Below are 27611 nucleotides of genomic sequence, written 5' to 3' on the forward strand. Positions count from 1 at the left end.
TGGAACACATCTAGCAAGCAGTGTACAAGAGGACCCATAAGGAGGCATAGGGCTGCTGAGACATGTGAGGAAACCCAAGTTAGAAGAGACTACACCAGGTCCTGGGCCTGAGGAGCAGCCCCAAGTACCATGGAGGAAAGGGAACATCAGAGCATGGGTCCTGGAACCTGAAGTAGATAAGGGAACACCAGATACTGGAGTCTGCGGAAGGCAAGACAATACTTCATCCTGGCCTCTCAAGGAAGAAGAGATCATCTTGGGCCCAAGGAAGAACACATACCATGCCCAGTAAGTGACAGTCTTGTTCAATTCTTAGACATGGACATCTTGACAAACAGAAGATGACACTGGGTAGAGGAACCTGACCATTCTACTTCTACACTCTGACAGATTCTTTACTTAACCAAACTTTGGGCAGGTTTCTCTCAACCCCTTCCCCAACAAGGTTCATCTGTGTACTAGAATCATGCTAAGTCAACTGATCGAGAATTCCCAACCCTTGGCCCGAATGGTATGGCTTAGTGGATCAAGCACTGCCTGTGCACCACAGGATCACCAGTTCCATTCCTAGTCAGGGCACATGCCTGGGTTGCAGGCCAGGTCCTCAGAAGGGGGTGTGCAAGAGGCAACCACACACTGACCTTTCTCTCCCTCTTTCTCCCTCCCTTTTCCTGTCTAAAAAAAAAAAAAAAAAAAAGAATCCTCTACCTTTGATAGCTAACCAAAATTATCATCCTCACTATCTGTCCTAGGTGTTATCCGGTCACTCGGGTTCCCTCCAGCCAGAATCCCCTCAACTTCCCCCAAATACTTGGGTTTCTTCTTTGTAATTTTATATCCAATATCCTGCCCTGCCCCCTCCCAATCCAAGTCGCTCCTTGTGATAGACCCCTACTTGACCTGGTTGTATTTAACATTAAGCCCAGTTCTACCATAGAATCTCTTCCCTTTTCAATATTTTTATTGAATAAAATCTATTTTCACCGCTTTAACTTCTGTCCAGCTATGGTTTGTCTTTGACAACACCCACCCTCCCCAACCGCGATGCCTAGGTCACAATTAACCCAGGCCTTCTCTCCGCAACACAACTAGACTTTTAAGCCTGTCCCTCCTCCCCTCACAAGGCTTGGAGGACACACTTCCGAAAAACCCTGCTGGGCTTTCTCTCAGAAGACGTCGGGAGGATTTTAGTCCTGATATAACACACTTGCTGCCCTCCCAGTCCCGCTCTTTTTGTCAATAATACAAGTGGAGGCACCTTAGCACCCCATCTCCACCCCGCCCCAGTCCATTCCCTCACTCTCTTCCAGGAACTTTGGATGACATTACCACCGCCCTCACTTTCGGCCCGCCCCTGCTCCAATCCCAGTAACTTGGTGGGTATTAACCCTGCCTCCTCCTAAAGGCTAACGGATAGCCACGCCCCCAATACTTCCGGCTCTGGACGCCCTTCTTTCCAAAGGACGTCATAACCAGTCCTGTCCCCCGCCAACCAAATCTAACCCACCCAGCACTTCCGGCACACCCTTCTACCCGCTGCTTTCCTTCCCCCAACTTCCGGTTCGCCCTAGGCCTGGACACCCTCCTGCCTGAGCATTACTGTTTTCCGACAGGCGTCGCCACCCACGCAAGGGTTATGGCTTTGTGGCCTGGCATGCCCCAACCGAGGCCTCCCTGCCTGGCTAGACAGCGGGGGAACACGGGTGAGATCCCTCTTCCTCTGGCTTCGCCTGTCGCCCAGAGCTGGATAGAAAAGATGGCCGCCACCTGGGAGCGGCTGGGCGCAGATCTCCGTGGGGGTGCCTGGGAGTTGTAGTCCGAGTGGGCGCGGTGACGCACTTCATCGCGGAGAGACGGGCGCCATTGTGCGCCGTGCGCCGGTGAGTGCGGCGCGAAATCTGCGGCCGTCGGGGTCTGTGCTGTTCCTGCCTTGCCTGCCTTCCTCTCGCCGCGAGGCTGGGTAGGGCGCAGTGGTTGGTGACAGGGACACAGAAAAAAGACATTCTTTCCTTCTGTGGGCGTAGGCTGGCCAAGCCCCCCAAGCATGGGAGGACTAAGGACCGGAGTGAAATCTCACTGGACGAGGAACGTGGGAGGGAATCTCGTGTGGCTCCTGTAAAAGGGCCTCTAGGTTTCTGGGAGGAGGTGGAGACTACCCAGTCAGGACCTTTTTGGACGGAGGGTGGATTGGTCATTTCCCGTTGACAGGCTGGCTTCTGGGCAGAGGAGGGAGGAGTCTAGGTGTAGGCCTCACTCCCCCCCCCCCTCCCAAATTCCATCCTCTCAGGACTTTGTTCATTCATACAAGACCCATCGAAGAGGAAAGTATGGCCTCCGGGCTTCCGACGGCCTGGTTCCATGTGAGTAGAGCCCTCTGAGTTTTAGTGCACCCCTGGGTCTGGGGCGTGGGTGGCCAGATGGTGGTGGGACGCCACCCTCCCATAGATGTGCCCAGGCCCTAGAGCCTCGGCGAAGGGATGGGGGGCAAGAGAGACCCTGATGAGTGGGCAAGCCTCAGGTTGCTTAGCCTTCCGAGGGAGTGGTTACCGTAGAGACCATTACAGGGGATTCTAACTTACTGGTTTTTAAAAAATTTTGTTACTCTTCATCTGAGGATATGTTTATTGACTTTAGAGAGAAGGGAAGAAAGAGAAAGAGGGAAACATCGATGTGAGTCTCCTATGCTCCCCAGTCCAAACTGAACCCCAAACCTGAGCATGTGTCAGGTTTGATTCCCAAACCAGAAATCAAACCTGCGACCTTGCGGTTTCTGGAAGCCACACTGGCTGGGGCAGATTCTAATTTATCAAACCTGGGGGAGACTGACAGGTCTGAGCAGGGATCAGACTCATATTTAGATTTCAACAGCTATTCTGGCGTCAAAGTTAGGGGTGACATGAACTCAGCCACTAGGAGAAAATGTGGATCTTTGGCAGGTGAAGAAAGTAGAAGCAGCACAGGCAGTGGGCAGGGGCTAAAACCTCCGGTGTGATGATTCAGCTTATGGAATCCCCTAGGAGGACAGGTACACACTGACGTAAGTGTTACAATCCCAAAGTTAATATGTAATAGGGAGGTTTTCATGAAATGAAGCACCCTCTTCAGGCTCACATGATGTTCTTCTTGCTGTGACCTGAATAGGATCAAGCTTAGGTTTGCTCAGTGTCAGACAAACTCAGGAACAGATTATGAGACCCCTGGAATGCTTTCAGGTCACCTTGTAGACTGTGGCTTGATGTTCTCAGTCACCTGCGTCCTGTCAGTGTGAGTGATAACAGGCACTGGCTGAACAGGAACCTGTGGGTTTTAGGAACCAGTGATCTTTGAAGATGTGACTTTGGGTTTTGACCCAGAGGAGTGGGGACTGCTGGACCTTGAACACAAGTCCCTGTACAGAGAGGTGATACTGGAGAACTACAGAAACCTGGTCTCAGTGGGTAAGGCTGCCCTCTGTGTCAATAAAGATTTGTGCTTTGCTGCCTGAATGTGGTGCCGCTGAACTGTGTGTCTGCTTGGGCTCAGGCTGCAGGGATGAGAGTACAAGGGTCAAGGCCCTAGAGCTTGAGGGAAAGGGCTTTACTTTGTACCCATGTGAAAAGGGTACCTTCGCATATAACTTCTGGAGCTTCATCTAGTTCACCCCTCAGAGGCCTTTAATACCAGGGAGGTGGTCACAAGAATCCCAGAGGACATGGTGTCAGTATCCAACAGCCCAGGAGTATCATCACAGACCCTGATCCCTTCCATCTCTTTGTGGTTGGTGTGAACTTTTCCATTCTTAGCTTAGTAACTGCATCATTGTGGCTCCGAGCATCACATCCTTGTTAAATGCAGAAAGAAGGAATGGGAGGGGGCAGCTATCCAGCCTAGTGCTGTTTTCACAGCTGTCACATTTAGCAAAAAAGGAAAAACCCTATGGCCTCTGCTGACATGTTTCCCTTTGTAACTTGCTGGCCAGAACTGGTTCCTACTGCCACCTTTATTAAATGTTAAAGGACTCCAGGAGAACAAAGGTGTTGTGGGGGTTATCATCACTGCCCTAGACCAGAGGTGTTCCCCTAGGGGACAACAGCATGTGCCATGACAGGAAAGCATATTTTTCCGAACACAGACCCCCCCAAGCCCTGTCTTTTTTCCCTTGGGCAGAACATCAGCTTTCCAAGCCAGATGTGGTATCTCAGTTAGAGGAGGAGGAAGAACTGTTGTCGGTGGAGAGAGGAATTCCTCAAGACACTTTTTCAGGTGAGAACCAGGCACACGGGAATCTAGCAGGGAATGGGTTGACTGGTTGGTCAAGGATTGGTGTTAAACAGAGAAGGTGGAAGAGGAAACCCCAGGTGGGGTACTGTGATGAGTGGCTGCAGACACACTGATTAAGCCCCACAGTTTCCTTTGTCCTCAGGGTTGCAGGTGTACTTCTTGGATGAACATGAACCTGTTGCTGGTGATACATTGGCAGTAGGGGTTCTCACACTCTGCTTCACTCATTGTCAACTGCCCTCCCCTCATATAATCACCGCTAACAGGTGTATGTCTCTGACCACACTTTTTTTTAATATGTTTACATGCGTATATACAAATACACTGTCCCTGACATAACAATAGTTCGATTTAATGACCTTTGACTTTATGGTAGTGCAAAAGCAATACCCATACAACCATTCTGTTTTTCACTTTCAGTACAATATTGAAAATACGTGAGATACTCAACACCATTATCAAGTGGGCTTTGTGTTAGATGATTTTTACCCAGCTGTAGGCTAATGTAAGTGTTTCGAGTATGTTTAAAGTAGGCTGGTTAGCTGCATTTTCAACTTAGGATGGTTTCAAGTTTCAATGGGTTTATCAGGACATAAGTTGAGGAACAACTGTATATGTTTATATTATTGGGGTATTCTTAATACAGATAGGTTTTCTTCATTTTGACAGATTCAGTATAATCCACAATTAATGTTTTTCTCTTGATGGAGATTCAAGTTGTTGCGGAAAACTTCCTTGTGTGTGTGTGTATACATATTTTTTTTTTTTTCACATTCAAGTTGATTTTTCTTATAGGTAGGATTTCTAGAACTGGAACTTCAGAATCAACCAAAGGTGTAAGCTAAAAATCTGCTAGCAATAAACTGCTAACTCCTTTAAAATACATGTACCTGCTCAAGTGTATGAGAGTTACTTTTCCCTGTCATTGCCAGTGCTTTGTAATCTTAAGGTTTATCGATCTGTTAGGAAAAAAATAGTACGTTCAGTTTAGCTAACTTTTCCTTTATGACATTACACATAGTTCACTTTTCCTTTGTGCAGTTACACATATTTTCGTAAGTTTGTGAAAGTGGGGAGAGAGAGAGAAACACTGATCAATAGTCTTCTGTACCCCCTCTGACTGGGACCGGACCGCAATCTAGGTATGTGTCCTGACTGGGAATCAAGCCTGTGACCTTTTGGTGCACAGGATGACACCCCAACCAACTGAGCCATACCAGCTAGGACTGTATTTTTTCTTTTATAAGTTTAGATACTATCCCCTCCCCCCACCTTTGGTGGATCTTGATATATTATGGATGTTAATATTGCAAATATACCAGACCAACATTTACCTTCTGTTTCATTTCCATAAAGGAATTTTATGATTCCAGGTATTTTTATTCCTATTCTAGGTTTTGTATCACATGTAAGCAGATTGTGCAAATACTCTTTTTGTATTCTAGTATTTTTTTGTTTTGTTTTGTGTTTAACTGTTTTATGTAGCTGGCATTTCCTCGTGTATATGGTATAGGGCACAAGTTCTTTCAATACCAAGGGTCCCCAACCTCTGGACTGTGGACCAGTGTGGGTCTGTGCCTGTTAGGAACTGGGCAGTATAGCAGGAGGTAAGCTTGAATGTAATGCTCTTGAATCATCCCAGAACCATTTCCCTCGCCCCCCAGTCCTTGGAACTGGTCCTTTTGTCTTCCATAAAACCTGTCCCTGGTGCCAAAAAGGTTGGGAACTACTGGTTTGGCCACAAGTTGTTTTAATACCCATTTTCTGACTAGGTTCTTTCACTTACTGAAACTCTCATTATCATGGACTAAATTCACAGTCATCATAGATTGTAGGCTTCCTTGGCCTCTCCTGGTCCCTTGATCTCTGTCTCTGAGTAAACACCATATTACTGTACTTAATTGCAGCTTTATAAGTACTTATTTTAACTTTATAACAAACTTGGATAAATGAGAGTTCCTGTCATTATTAGATATATGTATTCTTAGCTGTTCTCAATCACCTGATTTGCAGAGAAAACTCACCATCAGCTTAGCAGGGTTCATTGAGAAATCCTGTTAGAGTATGAATTACAGTTGATTGGATTTAGCAATCTCTTGATTCATAATTGGACACAAGGGTATGAAGAGGGATCTGACCTCACTGCTTTATCAGGCCTTTTACGTACTGCTGGACTTTCACTGTAGCTTTGGTATTGCTCGGGTTAATCCTCCCTTGTAGTCTTACGTAGTTGTTCCATGAATCTGTCATGCTGCTTAAATTCTCTTCATTAATTTTCTCAGTACAAAGTCATTTTATCAGCAAGTATAAAGCAGTCATATTAATGTTTTTGCTTCTTTTGGGAGATCATGTAAACACATCAATTACAACTGGTTCTTCCAAAACACTGTAAAACTGAGAATGCGAAGAGCGCATGGTCTCTTAACTGAAACGGGGAAGTTTCTGGATTTTGATGAGCATGATAGTCAATTTTGCTTTGATTTAAATCAGTTTTTACCTAGATAAATAATTCTCTGGTGCTTTCTAATAAGTGAAAATCAGTAGCCCCAATTATCCCTCCAGAACCTTCCATGGTGACCATATGGATTTTCTCCTTTGAATGGTTAAGACAGTGACATTATAAACATTCAGGCACTCTTGTAATGTGATGCTGGCAGTATCAACTGTGAAATCTCTGCCTGGCCCCATCTCTGGTGATGACCTGTTTGTCACAATGTAGAGGCTGGATTCCCCGTGACTCTTTGCCCTCTTTTTCTGGACACCATCTTTCAGCATTGATGACTCAGCATTAATGTTTTGTTTTCCATATTCAAATTCATTCCTTTCACTCCTTGCATTAATAAAGAGCACAGGTTACTGAACTCTACCTCACCTGGAAGGTCCGCAGCAACACAAGCACTGGACAAACCACCATGGTTTCTATTCCCCCAGTCCCCTCCCTTGATCCAGCCTCCTAATGTCCCTTCCAGTCTTTGTGGCTCTAGCCATGGCAGGTGTGTGTCTCATCCTCCCTGGAACTTAATTAAGTCCATGTCCTGAGGGACCAAACCTTCCAGCTCTGCACTTCTATCTGATCTAGTAGTTTGCTGAATCTAGCTGCCATGGGGGATATTTGGTGCCTGTGGTTCTGCACATCTCATGTTATGGGAGATTTAGGGGCGGTGCCTCATAGCAGAGACTATGGGGAGGAAAGCTTGTCAGGATACTCTCTTATGTCTGCTGTGCCTGAGGTGACAGATGCCTGACTCATCTCTGTTCTGTCAGAGTCCTTTATGTGATGTTTTCCACCATTGCTGCTGCTTCCCCTCACAAATCCCTGTGGAAGTCCTCTTGTGTCCCATGCAGTATACTAAACACTTTGGTAGTAAACTGAAGACCCTAATTGTAGGCTTTGTAATCTAGTAGTTGACAGCCTTTTACAAACAAGTTGCACAAATGTAACCATGTAAACACAGATAAATTGTGGTGAAGACTGAGGAAAAAGAGCATGGTGTAAAGTGGGAGCATTGGGGAGATGGTCAGGAGACACTGAGGGGTGAGGTTGAAGCCAATTCCCAAAAGAAAAAAAAAGTATACTGCAGACATTTAAGAGTGGTGATAAGAGCTTTTAGGCATGGAGACACAGTTTGGAGTGACTGAGAATGGAACAGTCTTGGCATATTCAGGGAACAAAAAGTCACCCAGTCAGTGGGGAACAGTAATAAGGTGTAATGACATGCAGCTACAGTTCATCAGACCACACAGGACCTCCACTGTGGGGGGAGTTTGGTTTTTATTGAGCAGGTATGGTATGGCTTTTCACAAATCACTCTGGGTGCTCGTGAAAAAAACTGTGGTAGGGCAGATGGAAGCGAATACAGGGGCTATAGTAGTATCCAGGGAAGAGGTGATGATACTTGGCCTGAGAGAGCGGCAGGGTTGGGGAGAAGCTGGCATGGGGCTCCTCCCCATTCATAGGTGGATTCTGTGAGGCTAGGTGAGTAATTGGCCAGGGGGTGCAAAACAGAAGAGGCTCCTGGCAGTTTCTTCTACAGTAAAGAAGGATTTTGGACATTACACAGTGACATGGAGGAGTCTGGTAAAGACATAGCATTTTGAAGGATGGAAATAGAGGTTATGTTTTTCATATGTTCAAATAACTTTTGAAACAAGTTATCTGAGTAGTACAAAGAACTCCCTAGTAACTTCTTCACCTAGATTCAAGAGTTTGGAACTGTCTCATGTCTTGACCCATTCTGTTAATCAGGTATGAATGAGAGTGGACTTAGATGCTTGTAAGCCAGTTGAATGCACCTGTGTGAATATCAGGAGGAGGTCCAAGCAGTGTATAAAAATATGAGAAGCATAGGTGTTTGGAATGGCATGCTTGACCCTTAGAGGAGACAACCATCTCTTACAGTGGCCTCTTCCAACATTGGTGTAGCTGGGCTCCTGCTGCATACAAAGAACTGGGAATGAATGGAAACCTAGGCCTCTCTGGCTCCCTGGGATAGCAAAACTGGTAGCACAGGCATTATTTGAAGTAGAAGGAAATAGTAAACACTTAAGACAGGTGGCATTCATCTTCAAATATGTAATGATTTGGAAAGATGAAGATAAGAAATGTGGAAAAATATTTGATGGCATGAAGTCTTCAGCCATCACACAGTGTTCTTTTAAGAAAGTGTTCTTTTAAGTATTGCCATATGGGTGGTTCAGGTAGAATATTTGACACATAATCTAGATTTAATCATTAGAAAACCAGTTGAGTAAAGACTATTTTTCAAAATCTATTTTGAAAAAATAATAGGAAAGCCTGTAGGACATGTAACTTTTTTGACTTGTCAAGAAATGAAGCAGGAGATGAGCCCTACAAATATGAATGTGGCACCTCTCCAAGTAGCAGCAACATTAGTAGAAAAAAACAGGAGGAGATCCTTTTGTGGGGAGGAGGAAAGTAAATCCTCTAGATTTCATCCCTTGTGTAGCCTCAGGGGACTCACGTGGGAGTAAAGCAAACTTGGGGAATAGGAAATCAGTTGTTTTATACAAGGGATTCAAGAACAAGACTGAACGAGTGTTTAGTGTCAAAAATCTTGTTTTTAGCTCATTTTAGCCTACTTTCAGACAGGGCTCACACAGGAGACTAACATGCAGAGACCCTGAATGGAGAAGTCCTTTTCATGAGTTTTTCAACATGTGAACTCAAACAAGGGCAAAATCCCAGAAATATGATCCTAGTCGGAAAGGCTTCTGGTCCAATTCAGCCAGTTGAGAGAATTCATACTGGGCCCAAAAAATCTAGTGTTATGGAAAAGTTCTTACATTAAATAATTCTTTCTAGTACTCTGAGGCCATGGGAACGTGATTGCTGTGTAAGAGGTGTCACGCATAGCTCTCTTACTCAGCATTGTTAAATCTTATGAACAGCGCCTGAGAATGTAGTCGGTGTTAGGAAGGCTTCAGGAGCCACAGAACCCACTGGCAAGCTCTTCAGTAGGAGTCCTCATTGTGTTCACATCAGAGGACTCATATGACAGCAGACCCTCAGTGTCATCTGTGCAGGCAAACCATAGCACTAGGTCTCACCTTATCTGACAAGCAAACAAAAAACCTTACACTGGAGAGAACGAACTGCACTGAATAATAAATACCTCACCCTATTTTTACACCAGATAAGCCATACAGAAGGCAAACTACATAAAACAGAAGATAAAACTGTACAAATAAAACAGGTCCTGTCTTTTCCCACTTGTTCTGTGATCTGATCTGAACATCTGGAGCAAATATTAAATAACATGGGTGAGAATAGGGATCTGTATTTCAGTTACTAATGTAGGTCCCCAGTTGCTAAGACAGTAACTGAATCTCTAGCTGAGCAAACTGTTGAATGAAAAAATGGCTGAAGAAATTGCAAGAGACAAGAGGACATCTTCAAAGAGAAGAGACCTTGAAGACAAGGCCTGTGTGGGTGAGGGATGATGAAGGAAATCTTAGAGTGAAATAGATAGCACTATGAAAAACTCTGAGAGGCTCACATCCTTGAGACTGGGCCAAGAGCCTAGGATCATGAGTGACTATCAAATGTGTTTTAGCATGAACCCAGCCTGGCAGCATGTGGTCACATACTGTGCAGTCTTTTTAAAAATATTTTATTTATTTATTTTTAGAAGGGGGAAGGGAAGGAAAAAGAGAGAGAGAGAAATATCAATGTGTGGTTGCCTCTCATGTGCCCCCCACTAGGGGCCTGGCCTGCAAGCCAGGCATGTGCCCTGACTGGGAATCAAACTGGCGACCCTTTGGTTCTCAGGCCACGGTTCAATCCACAGAACCACACCAGCCAGGGCAAATCTTAATCCTTTTATCTGGGGACCACTCTCTCAGATGTCCAGATGTAGTACCCTGGGTAATTTCAAGGCCTGAAATGCCTTAGCTATTAATTGTATATGAAGGAAGACAAATGAACTAACAAGATTTGACACAAACATTTTGCAGGGAGGGGGGAGGAGGTACCTCTAAAAGTCCTAATGAAAGAGAAGTGATAAGACTCAAAGCAAGAATAAATGAATCAGAAATGCAGGAGAAAAAATAATTCAAGGGCCCATTTTGGGGTGTAAATTGGATTACACAGTAAATAAGAGGCCATCTGAAAACCTATACAGGAGAGAAATTATATAGATATTCAGCAGCACATGAGGTGGTTTCCATTATACTACTTTCCACAGTTTTACAAAGAAAGCCAGTTTTGTGTACTATGTGAAAAAAAAGTCCCCAAGATACACAGTATGTGTATATATTTTTTCTTTTTTTTTAAGATTTTATTTATTTATTTTTAGAGAGGGAAGGGAGGGAGATAGAGAGAGAGAGAGAAACATCAATGTGCGGTTGCTGGGAGTTATAGCCTGCAACCCAGGCATGTACCCTGGCTGGGAATCGAACCTGCGACACTTTGGTTCCCAGCCCGCGCTCAATCCATTGAGCAACGCCAGCCAGGGCGGTATGTTTATATTTCTTAAAATATCTTTTAACATATGTCTTACATTTGTAAAGATAATATGAATGCAAATATTATTGATGCCTTTTTCTTTAAAATGTACACATAAAATACAAATATGAATGTATATTGAATTCTTATCACTGTAAGAATGTAGAAACTGGTAGGCTGTGATTGCCTCCCAAGAAGGGAACTGGGTGGGAGGCTGACTTTCCTTTTCTTTTGAGGTGCTGCCTCCCTGTAACTATGAAACAGCCAGTTATGTCTCAGTACTGACCTGGGCAGTGAATATCTTCCAGCTTTCTGATAAAAGGTAGTTTCCATGGAACATGTACAGTTCAGTGACAAAACAGAGATGGGCATGCTAACAGGTTCTTTTTGAAAAGTATACCAAAGTACAAAATAATAAAAATACTGAGAAGACAATGTTTATAATTCATAACACCATTTTTTTTTAATAGAGAGCGGAGGGGAGGGAGGCAGAGAAACATCAACATGTAAGATACATCTCTCAGTTGCCTCTTGCACACCCCTAACCAGGGACCTGGCCTGCAACCCAGGTATGTGACCTGCCTGGGAATGGAACCAGCAACCTTTCAGTTCACAGGCAGGCACTCAATCATTGAGTCACACCAGCCAGGGCACAACTACCTTTAAAAAAAGGAAAAGTCTAATCTTTTAAAACAGTAATGAGTTCAGAAATATGACAAATTACAAAATAATAGAGAAACTAATAACTTTGATTTACAACAGGATAACCAGTTTAATACAGATCAAGGAAAGGTTTTGTTAATACTTTTTGAAATGGTACCTAAGAATAAATTAAGGAATGGATAGGCTCTTTGTGAAGAAAATTGTTAGTGGGACATGGAAGACTTGAATAGGTGTAAATATTGACTTACGAGGGCTTACAAAGGCTAGAAGTGTATGAAGTTCCTTGCTTGACTACGTCCTACAGCCTCTGGGGAAGTGCTGTTGGAGCCCTTTTACCTGTGGGAGCAGGAATACCAATGTCTGTCCCAGCTAGTTGGGGAATAGGCAGGTGGGGGTGTTAACCAGGTGTCCCCTTTCACACCATGGCCTGCACTTCCAGCCACTTCCCAGGCTCCCCAGCAGATGGGGACTTTGTAGCAGCAGCAATCCTCCCATGATATTTTACATATAGGACACAATTTCAGTGCTAATTAGATTTTCTGGAATTTGACAGAAATGGGAAGTCCAGGCAGGAGGCTAGAAGGTCTTTAGCCATGTTGAGTCAACAAATAACTGCGCTTGAGTGCTTGACAAAGTGCCAAGCACCGTTACAGGTATGGTAAGGCTCGTTTTGTGGGGTCTCCTTTCATTCCAGAGCATGTGTGGCTGATTGACTTTAAAAAGCAACGAACATGAACATACCAGGTCAGTTCCTTGACCAAATTGGCCATCTTCCCAACGTTTCTTGGTCACCTACAGCTACTAGCTGCTGTGTTGGGCAGTGTGTATCTAGAATATTTCTGTAAAGTTCCCCTGGGCAGTGCTACTTTAGAGGTATAGAGGTGGACAGTAAGTGAGGACCAAATATTTTGAGATGGCAATCAGTGCTATCAAGAGAAATAAAACAATGGGACATGCTCGGGATGGTGGGGAGGCATGGGTAGTTTAGAACTGGTCAGGAAGACAGTGCTGAGGTGACATCCAAGCTGAGAGCTTGATGGGGAAAGACTACTAGGCAGGTGGATGGCAGGTTTGACAACTTCTAGATGAGACACTCTTGAGCACATCTTAGAAAATGTAAGATGGTGGCTATGAGAAGTCCCAGTTGGTGTAAAGGGCACAAAAGAACAGGGTTCGGGATCCCAGCTGCTGTGTTTCATGTATGACCTTGGGGAGAGTTCCCAGCCTTTCCCAACATGGATTTTTGTGTGAAGATTGGACACTTATACTGGGACTGTGGTGAAGTCCAGGTTCTAAGGGACTTCATGAAATGGTAGCTACTGTTACTGATCAAAGACTGAGATAAAGGTGATCATCAAAACCTTTAGCAGACCCTTCTCTGGGCCTGGCATAGGGGTTTCTGTTGCACAAAACCCAGTTGGCAGCCTTAGAAGTCTAGTGGGGGTGTTAAACAGTCATTATATTTGTGGACTAGTAGCCGCAGTATACCTGGTTACTCGTCAGTGTTCACTAGGAAGCTGCGCTGTTAGATAGCCAGGTTACCTTGGAAGGGAAGCAGTAGAGAGACAGAAGGAACATGAGAGAAGAAAACAGCAGCTCCCATCAGCCTGTACTGCAAGCTGGACCTAGATTTGGGTACCTCATCACTTAAGGTAAGGAAACCTTGCCCAAAGATTGGTATTTGAATAATTTGGAAGAGAAATAGGGAGTTGCAAGTCAGTGGATTACATTGCTCAAATTCTCCAGGAGCCAGCTGGTGGGTTGAAAGCCAGGACCATTGTTCCCCCACAGATGGTTCAGCATTACAATGGTGTGAAAGCAATGTGCTTTCAGTAGAAGTCGTGTTCCAAATTTTTATCTTTTCCCAGGCTAGTGATGGGGGTATAGTACTGTTTTAGAATTGCTGGGCAGTTGGCAGAGCCTTACCTGCCAGTCAACCACATGGTCATAAGGGTAAACAACCAACACTACAATGTACTGTGTTGCCAGCATTGTATAGATATATTGTGTTTTCCCATCTCTTCAAGCCTACAGAACCCCTGTCTGTGTCTGCTGTTTCTGGTAAGAATTGGAAGGTAGTTACTGTTGAAATGAAACTCAAGATAACTCCCCAGCTAAGGGCTAATGTATTTTGAGTATGTTTAAGGTAGGCAGGGCTCAGCTGTGATATTCAGTGGGTTGGGTGTATTAAATGTATTTTATTTTTATTATTGACACTATTATAGATGTCCCCATTCCTCCCAACTTTGCTCAACTCCATCCCCTGACCCCTTTCCCTCTGGCCATCACTATACTGTCGTCTGTGTCCATGAGTTATGCATATGTTTGGCTAATCCCTTCCTCTTAAGTCTAAATGCATTTTCAACTTAAAATGTTTTCAATTTATGATGGGTTTATGAGGTTTTAAGTTAAGGAGCACCTGTATTTGGAGCTGCAACTGTTAGGGATTATTTTATGTTGCCCCAGGGAGGGAGGTGGGTCAGTCAGTCAAGCCTCCACCCCAGTGAAGTGAGGATCCACTTCCCCATCAGCTGGTAAGCTTAAGAGCTTCCGTTTTACTGGTAAAGATTACTTTAGAGCACTTGGGAAGGTCCAGTGGATGAGAGCCTTAGAGGACTGAGGTGCCTAGAATAACACCAGCTTCCAGGCTTATGGCCCATCTGATTTACTGCCTAGCACTCAGTATGGTAACTGCAGAACCTGTGTCAGACTGCACTGGGCTGTCAGCACCCTAAGGACTGGCAGAGTTCCTGACACCCAAACTCAGAAAGGTTCTGTGGCTTAAAACAGTAAGAGTTAACTTTTTCCAGCAAGCATTCAATGCAAGATTTTGAAAAGGCATCCTGCTGCCCCCAAGGATAAGAAGAGAAAATAAATTAAAGATGAAGTAAGTAAATCAGAAACTGAGTGGGGGCAGGGAGATAGAGTAGGATAAAAAGAACCCAGCACTTATTTTAAGGGAGAAGGCACTAAATAAAAATCCCTCTGATGAGCTAAAGAGTACAAAACAAGTTATATGTAGAAATTAGGGAGCTATGAAGCAATACCCAGAAGGGAGGTTTAGTTGGTGGTGGTTTTTTGGTTTTGGTGGGGTTTTTTTTTATTTTTACAGGGGGAGTGAGAGAAACATCAATGTGTGGTTGCCTTGCGCCCCTTACTAGGACCCTCAACCCCCCTCAACCCAGGCATGTGCCTTGACTGGGAATCGAATCAGCGACCCCTTGCTTTGCAGGCTGGCACTCAATCCCCTGAACTACACCAACCAGGGAGGAAGGTGGTTTTTAAGTGTAATGCATGGTTATTGCCCAAATGGTGCCTGACCCAGCACTGAGCTGTAGGGAGGCGACCTCCCCAAATCCTGTATTGGGGGGGCGGGGGGTGCACATGTCAGGTCCCTCTCCCAGGCTTTCGAGTTACCTTCAGGGGAATTTTAAGCCTTACGGGCGTCTGCTTAAAGAAAAAGAAATGAACTACACGTTAAAATCCAGAATTTGGGAGTGGGAATGAACCCAGAAATCCTAAAGAATAAGGAGGGGATTAAATTCTAAAGATAACGGCAGATGTTTATTAGTGAGTTAGGAAAGGTCCCCAAAGGAAACATTCAGAATGTCTTGTTGGGAGAAGAGGTTGGAACTGACAGGTCAAACGCCTGTCATTTTTTACCAAGGAGGGAAAAAACTTTGTGGGGCAGGAGTGTCCGGCAATGGCCGAGAATTGCGATGTGCGTAGGTCACATCTGTTGCGCAACTCGGCGCGCCCAGGGCCAGTCTGGGGCGGACTCACCCGGCGCTGGACCAGTGCGGGCCGGAGCCGCTCACTTCCCGCGTGGCGCGCCGGCTATCCGCAGCACCTGTAAGGTCTGTGCAACTGAGACTTGGCAACCAAAACGAACCAGGTTTGAAGGACGCTGGGAGGAGGGGAAACAGGACGCCCTATAAGAAGGGGGGGAGGGTGCGCGGAGGAAAATGAAATAGGTTAGGAAGTCGGTGTGCACTGCTGTGGTGGAAGGCGACCGCTCTCTCCCGTGCGGCCAAGAAGGACACGGATCGGGGAGGTGTGCACGGAAGCTTCACCTGCGCCGCCTCTGTACCCGGCGCTGACTTGAGAGTTGTGGGAGGGGACGGGAGCGGAGTGTGTCGGAGACTAGCGCCCGGCGATTCCCTAAACTATGGTCAGGCAGGCGTCCCCCGAGCCGCACTCTAATATCGGTCGAGGCGGCGCCGGAAGTTGCGCCGCGGAGGTTCCTGGGAGTTGTATGCTGTAGTCGAGCTCTTGACGTAATTCAGCGCCGGGCGGAAATTGCGGCCACAGGCAGGGTGTAGGCGTTACCGGGTTTCGCCGTTTAGAAGAGCGGGAGACATTCTAAACCGCCGGCCCCCCGCCGCCTGTTCATAACGCGCGCTACAAAGGCAACAGGTGCTGGAAGGATGCAGACAGTGAGAAATGTCCTGCTTCTCTTGACATCGCCTTGACTTTTAAAGATGTTTTATTTTTAGAAGGGGAAGGGAAAGAATAACATACCGGTCTGTTGCCTCTCGCACCCCCTCCCCCACTGGCGATCTGGCTGGCAACCCAGGCTCGTGCTCTGACTGGAAATCAGACGTTTTCATTACCCCGCGGGTCCTCAATCCACTGAGCAGCAGCAGCTAGGGCTTACTAGAATGGAACAAGGGACCTTTTGGTTCGCAGGCCTGTGCTCACGGTGATTTTTTTTTAATTCAATGTGATTTTTAATGCCTCTGTGGGAATATTTCAGTTTTCGTGAACGGTGTTTTCGAGCATTGCTCAGGTAATGTGTGTTACGGAAATGAATCCACCCAGACGCAGACCGCCAGGGCCCTTGTAGCAAGGGGTTCAGCCCCCATATCTTACGTTTGTTAGGCATGGTAAGGAAGGAGGGTACGATTTACGTGAAAAACGGGAAGGTTCTGGTCGGAGATTATGGGCTTAGGGGGGGCAAAAAACAAAAAAGGAGAAACTGGAGGTCACTGACCAAGACCCCACCTAGTGGGCTTGTTGCTGTATGTCAGAATTGTGTTCTCAAATGTGGTCTGGCCTTTGTCTCTCTAGATATTCATTCTCTCTCTATGTGTATCCATCTTCATTTCCGGGTAGCTCCCAGACCATGAGTAGATTAACCTGCAGATAGTAACAAGGGCATTCTGTGTTAAGGCTTGAGTTCATGCTGTAAGTTCCTTTCCTGTAAGGAACTTACCTGTAAGGTGATAGTGCCTATTTGCTCTTGAGGTCAGCCACGCTTTGTTTTAAAAACAAATCTAGTTAGGAATGAATCATAACACGTGGTTATTTACAGTTTAAACTGTTCCCAGAACCAATTCCACCTGGGAGGGTGTACATTTCCCCACACCAACAAATAATTCTCGGACGCCAGCAGGGTCTCAACTCAATTTTGACACTTTTTCCCGGAGATAACATCAAATTCCATAGGTTAAGTCCTACAATTCGGTAGCCCCGCCCTCCCTGAGCCCCAAACACACATGTGCACACACTCATTTCAGATGCAAGCCATAAGCCCAGACTCTGTACTTCTGACCAACTGGTTGTGGAGTGAAGGTGCCAACCACTTCTAACTCAGAATGCCAAGCAATTCCAGGTTGTACCTGTACACTAATCCACTGAATGTAAATCAGGGGTTCCCACAACCCACTCCTGGGGTTTGACTAATTTGCCCACAGAACTCAGAAACATTACTTCTAAGTACCTTCATTATAAAATTACCCCTTCCTCAGAGCCTCCTCCATACCCAGCCCAGGTCACCACTGTTCCAAAACCTCCACATCTTCAACCCAGAAGCTCTCTGAATCCCATCCTTTTGGGGTTTTATGGAAGCTTCACTATAATAGGTATGATTGATTAATCACTGGCTATTGGTTCGATCTCCAGCCCCTCTCCCCCCCTGGGAGGCTGGGGGGTGAGGTAGAATTGAAAGTTCCAACTCTCTAATCCCATGGTTAGTCTCCTGGCAAATATCCCTTATCTCCACATGCTTCCCAAAAGTCACCTCATTAACAGAATAAGACACCTGGGAACCAGGAACTGTTGATGAAGATCCGATACATATGAGAAATATGTTTTGGTTATTCAGATGACCAAATACATACTATTTTCTTAACTTTTGTAAAATTCATTTACTTATTTTTAGAGGGGGGGAGGGAGAAAGAGAAACATCAATGTGGGAGAGAAACATCAATCGGTTGCCTCTCCTGTGCCCCCAACCAGAGGCCTGGCCAGAAACCCAGGTATGTGCCCTGACTTGAAATCAAACTGGTGACCCCCTCAGTTCTCAGTCTTGCACTAAATCCACTGAGCCATACCAGCCAGGGCTGTTTATTGGTTTTAGAGAGAGGAAAACATCAATTGATTGCCTCCTGTATACTCACCAATCAGGGATTGAACCCACAGCCTTTTGGTGCATGAGACAATGCTCCAACCAACTGAACCACTTAGTCAGGGCCTTATACTATAAATCAGATATTTTGTGGGTGTTTTTGTTTTTTGTTTTTTGGTGTTTTTTTTTTAGATTTTAGAGAGGGGAAGGGAGGGAGAAAGCGAGGTGTGTGAGAGAGACAGTTGGTTGCCTCTTGCACTCATGCCCCCAACCTGGGGCCTCGCCTGTAACCGAGGCATGCACCCTGACTGGGAATTGAACCAGCAATGTTTTGGTTCACAGGTTGGTGCTTAAGCTACTGAGCCATACCAGCCAGGGCATGTGTGTGTTGTAGTTTTAAAAGTCTTTAAATCTTTTAGAATTGGTATTTCTTCTTGGAGTTGTAGAGAGCTTCCTTGTTTCCTGTTGCTTTGTTCACCCTCCTTAGCATTTCAGAGTGATCCTGTAGTTTTCTTAGTGGGTGCTCTTGTGGATGCCATACTAGGACACAGAGCCCCTGCCTTGCCCAGACAATCTCAGTCTTGGCCCTCAGGGAGGCAGGATCAGGTTCTGTTCCCTTTGTGGGCAACAGGCATATACAACATCACAGGTCTCTTCTCAACCCTTATTGCCTCTTGTTCTTTTTTTTTTTTTTCTTTGCTGTAGTGAGGTAATTTACATATCATAAAGTGTACAATTCAGTACTTTTACTGGATTCACAAGGCTATGCATCCATCACTACAATCTGAATTCAGAACGTTTTCATCATCCCCCCCAAAAAAACCCTCACATTCATTAGTTATTAGCCCCAAATCTCTCAAATCCCCCATCTCCTGAAACCACCAATCTATTCTTGGCTGGATAGGTCAGTTGGTTAGAGCGTCACCCCTATATGCCAGGGTTGTGGTTTTGATCCCTGGTTAGGACAGATGGAGGAATCAATGAATGAGTGCACAAATGGGTGGAACAACAAACTGATATTTCTCTTTCTCCCTTCCTCTCTTTTTCAATAAATTGTTTATTCAATAAATTAAAAAATAAGTTCTTTAAAAAACACTACTTTCTAGCTTCATTCTGGATGAAAATGGGCACTGTTTTTGTACATGTCTAGAAATTGTTAATGTGGCTACATTGAGACACAGTTTTTGCTTCCATCACAGTAACTTTATTGCAGTGATGACAATGAGACCTGTAACATTTTCTGCTAAAAGAAAAAAAAAAGAACAAAAATGCTACTTTCCACTCCTTTGTATTTGTATATTTTCAACTTTTTTTTTTAAGGATCAGGGTTTATCAGCGGGGAGTAAGAGGGAAAGTGGAGCCAACCAAGGAAGATTGGGGAACCAACCAAGGGAGGTTAAGACTCTCAACATTTCAAATAAGTTAAATCACATAATATATGGCCTTTTGTGTTTGGCTTCTTTCACATAGCGTAATGTCAGTGTTCATACATGCTATAACATGTATCAGTACTTCCTTTTTTTTATCCTCATTGAAGGATATGTTTTTTATTAATTTTAGGAAGAGGAGCCCTGGCTGCCGTAGCTCAGTGGATTGAGCGCGGGCTGCAAACCAAAGTGTCGCAAGTTCAATTCCCTGTCAGGGTACATGCCTGGGTTGCAGGCCGTGACCCCCAGCAACTGCACATTGATGTTTCTCTCTCCCTCCCTCTCTCTATCTCCCTCCCTTCCCTCTCTAAAAATAAATAAAGTCTTTTATAAAAAGAGGAAAGGGAAAAGAGAGAAACATTAAAGCGAGAGAAAAACATGGATCAGTTGCCCCTCATGTACACCCCAACTAGGGATAGAACCCACAATCTAAGTGTCCTGATGGGGGATCAAACACACAACCTTTTGGTGCACAGGATGATGGTCCAACCAACTGAGCAACCCTGCCAGGGCACTGTTTAACTTTTTGAGGAGTCGTCATCCAGTTCATCACCACCAGTTGTTACCCTCCCTCTTTGCAATAACCTTCCTAGTTCATGTTGTTCACGTCCTGTTATGTGAGATTGTATCTCACGTGGTTTTATTTAGCACTTTCTGGGTGGCTAATGACATTGAACATCTTTCTATGCACTTCCTGGTCATCTGTCTTGCTCTGCTTTTGACTTTCAGAGTGTCCCAAGACTCAGTTGTACCCTCATTTGGATCCTTTTCCTGCCGAGGAACCCCTGATGAAGATCGAGGTTGTTGAAGTTCTCACACTCAACCAGGAGGTAGCTCGTTCCCGGAATGCCCAGATCCGGGCCCTGTATGCTGAAGATGAGGGCCTGAACCCAGAGGTCCTCCAGGGGTCCACTCAACCACTGGGCAGCCATCCAGCTAACTCTGAGGCTGCACGCCAGAGCTTCCGTGGGTTTCGCTTTGAGGCGGCAGCAGGGCCCCGAGAGGCCCTGTCCCAGCTCCGCAAGCTCTGCCACCAGTGGCTACAGCCCGAGGCACACTCCAAGGAGCAGATACTGGAGCTGCTGGTGCTGGAGCAGTTCCTGGGCACGCTGCCTGGGAAGCTCCGGATATGGGTGGAGTCTCAGCACCCAGAGGACTGCCAGGAGGCAGTAGCTCTGGTGGAGGATGTAACCTGGATATCTGAGGAGGAAGGTAAGTGCAGTGGAAGTGTGGGTTGGGAGACAGTTTTGTGGGGGCATCTTGGAGGAGGGGGAGTCATACCCCCTGCATCTATACTGAGGGCATCTGCCTCTTCCATGTGTTCCTGAATCAGCTTGAGGCAGCGCTGGGGTATCCTTGCTAGCATACCCACTGTTACCTCTAAATCAAGGTCTTTGAGACTGGTCTCCTTCCTGGACCCATTTGTGTAAATGGAAGGTCTCAGGTCCCACCTCACAGCTACCAAAATCCTTGGGTGGCCCTGGTACTCCATTATTATATAAGGAATCCTTCATACACAGGCCTCTGATGGACGCTCTCAGATAAAGTGCTTCATTGTCCCCCCAGAGCCAGTAGAGACCCTGATTTTAGTCACAATGGCATATCCCTGGGTGCCTTCTAACATCAACTCGGTGGGGGCTGTGGGTAAATGGTAACCAAGGAACACAGAACTTGTGGGCTCAACAAGCCTTCAGTCTAGCAGGAAAGATGAGAATTTGACAAAGGAATATGTATGAGACAGGTGTTGTTGGAAGTTCTGGCAGTGGGACCTGTGGAAGCCAACTTACTCTAGCCAACACCTGGTGCAGAGCAGAGCTCAAGGGGCAGCAAGACAGATGTGTCAGGCAGGCAAGCATCCCCTGTCCAAGTCCAGATGGGGCCTGTATGTTCCAGAATCAGAGGTTGGGTAGGTCTGTACCACAAGGAGCACAGGGCAGGCTAGCAGGGCCCTTGGCAAATGTTATTCTAATGCAGCAGGAGCCTACTCCTGAGTTCCAAGGAGGGTGGCAGGATCTGATGGAACTTTCCAAGATTCCCCAGGTTGTAGCATGTGGCTTGTGAGCCACCCTGAGCTGTGACCATGTCTGCTGAGAGGAGTGACCATCATGGTAGCTGGGGGATTGCATTTGGGTGCTGACTTCATGAAACTGGATTTCTCAACAGAGTTGTGTCAAGTTCTATGGAGCTCAGGCATGTTTTTGCTTACCTCAACACCCCAAGTAGCATCTGGTGGGTGCCCAGAAGACATTTCTTGAACAAATGATTGACTGATTGACTTTTGTAATTTGGTGGCAGGTGGAATCCAAGGTGGAGGGTGGGGTGCAGGGGCTAGGGCATCCGTGAGAAGCCATTGTGGAGGGAGTGGTGTCTCCTTCTCTTCAAGTCTAGGCTGTCCACATCCTCATCCCTTGAACCTGTTAATATGTTACCTTCCACCGTGCCTTTGTAGACATGATTAAGTTAAGGATCCTGAGATTGGAGGATTGTCCTGAAGCCCACAGGCAAGCTTTCTCCCTTTGGGGCCTCCCTGCATGGAATTTCTTATATACATTCCCCCAAAAGTTTCTTTGCCTCTGCTTGGCCTCGTTTTTGTCTCAGATCCATCTTTGTGGCCAGTTCGAAGCGATGGCCTGGTAGGCCAGCCTGGGCCACATTGTGTGTGCCCCTTGATAGTGAGGGTGGACTCATCATTTCAGAAGCCCACAGACCATGTGTGGATGTGTGAGGAAAGTTGAAATTGAGAGAGGCCATGAGGCCAAGCAGGGCTGTTTCCTAAGGTGGAGGATACTTGGTAAAATTCCCTTCAAGATAGGTATGGTGAGCCCTGGTTGGTGTGACTTAGTGGATTGAGCGCCAGCTTGCAAAATAAAGGGTGGCTGGTTCAATTCCTGGACAAGGCACATTCCTGGCTTGTAGGCTGGATTCCCAGTTGGGGGCATGCAAGAAGCAACTGATTGGTGTACTCGCATGTCAGTGTTTCTCTCCCTCTCTCGCCTTCCATTCCCTTCTATCTAAAAATATATATATTTATAAAAAATTATAAATTATAAAAACATATATATAAAGATGGGTGTGTTGGGAAAGTGGGTCTGGTCTTGGGAGTCAGGGGAAGTCCCACCATCCACATGGTGACAGGGGAGTGTGGAGAACTCAGAAGACACAGAAATGGGATCTTTGCCTCTGAGGAGAAGGCATGAGTCTAGTAGCTGAAATGAATGGGGACCTGAGGAGGCCCCATGGATCCTGGGGAGACGTGGGCTGTCCTTGTGCTGATGCCCAGCATACCCCTTGTGCTGCTGTCTGCTCCTAGCATCACCTGACACGGACCCTACCTGCTCTCTGGAGACTACAGCTCAGGAGGAAAAGGAGGAGGAGGAGACTACTTGCCCATCAAAGGCACTACCTGAGGTGCGTGGATAGTATTGCCCTTTCTTGCTCTGGTCACAGCATCTGCTGTGAGGTGGGCCCACCCTGTGGCCTCCAGACCAGGCCTTCTGAAATTTATGAGCATGAGAGCAGGAGAACCCTTGCCATTCAGAATGAATAGTTAGGTATTTATGACTGAAACAGAGTCTAAGGTTTGCTTCAGAATAACACAGAGCTAGGGCATGGACAAAATAGCGCCATTGAGGCTCACATAGTGTCACCCAGCCACTGTGTATATGTGGCATCAGTCAGGGCTGCTTCTGCTGGAAGTTGCTTACACCTGGCTCAAGCATCAGTGTGAGCTCGCTGTCCCTTGTGTAGTGAGTGTTCTGTGGTGGACTCCAGGCAAGGCTGTATTCAGGGGCTCCCAGAGGATGGGACGTATCTATCCAGACCATCTGTGGCTCTGCCCCTGGTGGGCAGAATGCCCCACAGATCCAGGCAAAGGGCAGTGGGGAGGCCTCTTCCTTCCTTCTGCGGTTCTTGTCATTTCCTCAGAAAGGACTGATGGCAGCTGCCTGGGGACAGCATCATCCTGTGGTAGCTTCTGTGTCTCCATATGGTGGGGATGGGGGCTATGCCCATCAGTGGGACTTCTGTGAAGAGTTGTGGGGAATGGTGAGCTGGACACAGGTGTGGGTTGGCAGAGGTAGTTTGCTTGTAGTATTTGCAGCTCTTAGTGAAGTAGTGACTGCTTCCAGCCTCAAACTGGTTTTGTGAGAGACCTATTGGACCTCTTCCAAGTCGGTGTTTCCAGCAAACCTCCAAGGGAAAAGCATTCCCTCCCTGCACAGCAAGCCCTTTTGGAATATCCCAGTTGGTCTGCCTTGTGTCCCCTTGGATGACTTTCTGACTTATACTGAGTGGATGCACAATATGTGGCATTGCAGGAACCAGTGACTTTCCTGGATGTGGCTGTGGACTTCAACAGGGAAGAATGGGATCTGCTGGACCCAGCACAAAGGACCGAATACCATGACGTGATGCTGGAGACCTTCAGACACCTGGTCTCCGTGGGTAAGACCTTGCCCACGGACAGACCAGGGATGCCTCAGGGACCCTGAGTTCATGATTTCACCTACTCTGGGCCCAGCTTAAGGAAAGCGTGTGCCCTCAAGAGTCTCTTGCTCCATCCAGGGCCTTTAACTGGTACTGTGGACCTGAAGGTGTGGGTGTTGTGTGGACAGAGGCATCTTGAGGTCCACTGAAAGACTGCTTATCCACACTGCAGGTGTGTGAGGGCAACACAGGACTTTGAAGAGCTAGACAAATACTCCAGCCCTCGGCCCAGCCCTTGATCTTCAAGCTCAGTGTTTCTGCTTTGCTGCTTTACTGCTTTTCTCATTCTCTTTCCCCATGTTAAAAGACTGTACTTGGTGGTGGTAAAAACAAAAACAACAGCAAAAAAACAACCAGCTTTTGAATAAGTAATTATGGCATACTCTCAACACCTTCAGCATTCTTTCTGTGCAGAATCCACACCTTTTGTTTTTTGTTTTTTTTTCAGGGTGGGAGAATACATTGGAAAGCAAAGAATTAACCCCCAAGTCTCCTATTCCTGAGGCAGAACCAGCCCATGACCAGAAAGTGGAGAAACCCTCAAGGGCCGAGGCCTTGTCTTCTACCTCAGGAGATGCCTTGCAGGGTAGGGCCCCAGAAGCTCAGGACACAGCATTGAAACATGAGGGCCTGACTCAGGTGGAATCCCTCTCTCAGAAGCAGCACTGTGAAAGCTCCAGATCCCAGGTAGACACAGGTCTTGACCCAAGCCATGTTTCACCCCAGAAAACTCTACCTAAGAAACACTTGCGCAAGCGTGGCTCACGAGTTAAAAAAGTGATGCATAATTCCCGTGAAAAAATCCATCAGAAAAGCCGCAAAGGGAACAAAGCCAGGGAAAGCAGTGGTTGTGGGATCGTTGGTCAGAGCACCCAGCAGGTTACATTTACGAGAATTCATAAGGGGAGCCAAATTTGCCGATGCAGCGCATGTGGTAAAACTTTCTGCAACCCAAGATATTTCTCTGTACATAAAAAAATACACACAGGAGAGAAGCCCTACGTGTGTCAGGACTGTGGGAAAGCCTTTATTCAGAGCTCCTCCCTCACGCAGCATCAGAGAATTCATACTGGAGAGAGACCGTTTAAATGTCGTGAGTGTGGGAGGACTTTCAACGATCGCTCAGCCATCTCCCAGCATGTGAGGACTCACACCGGAGCCAAGCCCTACCAGTGTCAGGTCTGTAGAAAAGCCTTCCGCCAGAGCTCCCATCTCGTCAGGCATCAGAGGACCCACACTGGGGAGCGCCCCTACACGTGTAATGAATGTGGAAAGGCCTTCACCCAGAGCTCGCACCTCATAGGGCATCGGAAGACGCACAGTGGGCTGAAATGCAAGAAGAAACACCTACCTCATAGTGCTAAAGCCTGTTGAAGAGATGCTGCCTTTTCAACTCAGTCCTGTATCAGAACATAAATGAGTGTGATTGGAACTTGAAGTGTTGAAGGATGATGTTCATGAGACCAAAGGACAACCAGGGAGACTGCCCTTAATTATTAACTGGTGGGGTGTCGCTGATAATGAATGTAACTGCTGGAAAAACAGATTTAACTTTTTACTCAGTTGATTTGCAGTTATAATAGGGTCATTAAAAGTGGTATTAGTGAAACCTGAGAATTGCTTAAAGTGAAAAAGTATGCACTGATAATTATATTTGTGATAAAGTATTTATGTGTGTAAACAAGGACAAAAAGGGAAGATAAATAAACCATATATTTCTGTGGCAGAATCTTCATGTGTATCTTTATTTAAATAAACCTTTTCATGTCAGACCAGTTCTAGCAGATTCTGTGGAAGGCCACAACCCCTCCAGTCCAAAATTCCAAGTGAGCAGGGTGTCATTCTGTTCCTTATGGCAGGATAAAGTTAGGTAGGTTGCAGGTTCAATCCCTGGTCAGGACATGTACACAGGAGCCAACTAATCGATGTTTCTCACTTCCATGTCTCTCCCCTTTCCTCTCTATAAAATCTACAAAAACATATCCTTGGGTGAGGGTTTAAAAAAAGAAAAGATATAGTTAGATGCAGGGAATAGGAACGTTGAGAGCAAGCTTTGGATGCCTAGAGGGCTGGAATCTCCAGGCAAGCCTTGTGGGCATGTTCATTTGCTTTACATTTCAGCTTTTCCTGAGGGACTCCTTTGAGAGAGGGATGATCAATGTCTGTCACCAAGTTAATCAACAAGACGCTGACAGAACTAGGGCATGTATGCCATGTTTCACATGAGATGACATTTAAATTATGTCATACAACTTGTAACCCACAACCAATTTCATCCATGCTCCATGACTACACTTTGTTCTCTTAAATTGAGCTTAACATTTCAAAACATTTTCTAAGCCTCTGGTCAAAAGTACTTATTTTCAACAGATACTGGTTGAGTACTGCCCTCCCCAGACTCTTCAGACACAGGGCTCATGGCTGCTATATCACATTTAATCATTTCCACAATCTGATCATGGCACTTTTGGCTTCTCTGAGCCAGGAAAACATCCAGGGGTAAAGAATTTAACCTGGGTGCTGCTGCTTTCCCACCATGTGAGTTGAAGCCTTTTCTAGAGATAAGGAGTTGTTCTCGATGTAGACGGTCAGCAGCTCCTCCAAGTCCCAGTGATTTTCTTGGGGAGTGGCTTCCTCATGATTCCCAGCACTGACTAGTGAAGTTCATAGCCATGTCCTCAAATGAGATCACTTCATCCTGAAGTCACACTTATTTGTGAGAAGTTCACTAAAGTGAGCTGACTGCTTTCTCATCTGTGGCAGTTTCAAACATGGCCACAAATTCTTTGCTATTCCATCCTAGAAATTGGGCTTGGTTCAATCAGTATTGTCAACAGAATCATGCCATGTAACTTCCAATGAGATGAGGTCATAAAGAATGATGTGGCTCCATCTACTTTGCTGGAACACTTCCTTATCTCTGGGATGGCTCCAATGACCATCTGCTCGTGCCCTAATTCCTCTCCCTGACTTAACCTCTTCACAGATCTTGTTGCCCTGGCATCACCAATGGAATTATAGTTCCTGGCTGGAACATGAGCCCCACATGTGTAGGGATTTGGTTTGGCTGTTCACTACTCTCCCCTTAAGATTGTTTGCTGTAGCCCTGACTGGTATGGCTCAGTGTGTTGGGCATTGTCCTGCAAACTGAAAGGTCACCGGTTCGATTCCTGGTCAATGCACACGCCTGGCTTTTGGGCCAGGCCAGGCCTCCATTTGGAAGACATGCAAGAGGTAACTGATTGGTGTGTCTCTCACACATCGATGTTTCTCTCCCTCTCCCAGCCTTCCCCTCTAAAAAAAAATAAAATCTTTTTTAAGAGGAAAAAAATGTTTGCTGCATATATTAAACTGATCTCCCCAGGATGACCATGCCCAAGCCCCAGAATTCCATGATGTCCCTACCTCTCATGGTTGATAAGAGATCATTCCATTTTTACTGTAGTATCACCCCAGGAACTGT

At 46.0% G+C, this 27611-nt stretch overlaps 1 protein-coding gene, 1 long non-coding RNA gene and 1 other non-coding gene across 6 annotated transcripts; 2 read left to right on the top strand and 1 right to left on the bottom strand.

The window, feature by feature from the left end:
* The first annotated feature begins 1500 nt into the window (after nucleotides 1–1500).
* On the top strand, nucleotides 1501–25877 carry ZNF274 (zinc finger protein 274). 4 transcript variants are annotated; one of them, XM_028530469.2, is made up of 8 exons: nucleotides 1501–1880; nucleotides 2288–2360; nucleotides 3311–3437; nucleotides 4147–4242; nucleotides 20393–20875; nucleotides 22974–23071; nucleotides 23980–24106; nucleotides 24597–25877. In XM_028530469.2, the coding sequence occupies exons 2-8, from the start codon at nucleotides 2328–2330 to the stop codon at nucleotides 25520–25522; spliced, it is 1890 nt and encodes a 629-aa protein (XP_028386270.1). In that variant the 5' UTR covers nucleotides 1501–1880; nucleotides 2288–2327; the 3' UTR covers nucleotides 25523–25877. The 4 variants fall into 4 exon arrangements, with proteins under 4 accessions (XP_028386270.1, XP_035869302.1, XP_035869304.1 ...); XM_036013409.1 differs by lacking the exon at nucleotides 1501–1880 and adding an exon at nucleotides 1887–2115; XM_036013411.1 differs by lacking the exon at nucleotides 1501–1880 and adding an exon at nucleotides 1887–1973.
* Nucleotides 16604–23624, bottom strand: LOC118497807. Its single transcript, XR_004900333.1, has 2 exons — nucleotides 23368–23624; nucleotides 16604–17026 (listed from the first exon to the last, which is right to left on the bottom strand). It is a non-coding gene; the product is annotated as an uncharacterized LOC118497807 (long non-coding RNA).
* Nucleotides 19341–19475, top strand: LOC114511790. Its single transcript, XR_003685755.1, has one exon. It is a non-coding gene; the product is annotated as a small nucleolar RNA SNORA1 (small nucleolar RNA).
* Nucleotides 25878–27611: the final 1734 nt, after the last annotated feature.

This window comes from Phyllostomus discolor, chromosome 12 (genome assembly GCF_004126475.2).
Source record: "Phyllostomus discolor isolate MPI-MPIP mPhyDis1 chromosome 12, mPhyDis1.pri.v3, whole genome shotgun sequence".
In the NCBI taxonomy this organism is placed as follows: domain Eukaryota; kingdom Metazoa; phylum Chordata; class Mammalia; order Chiroptera; family Phyllostomidae; genus Phyllostomus; species Phyllostomus discolor.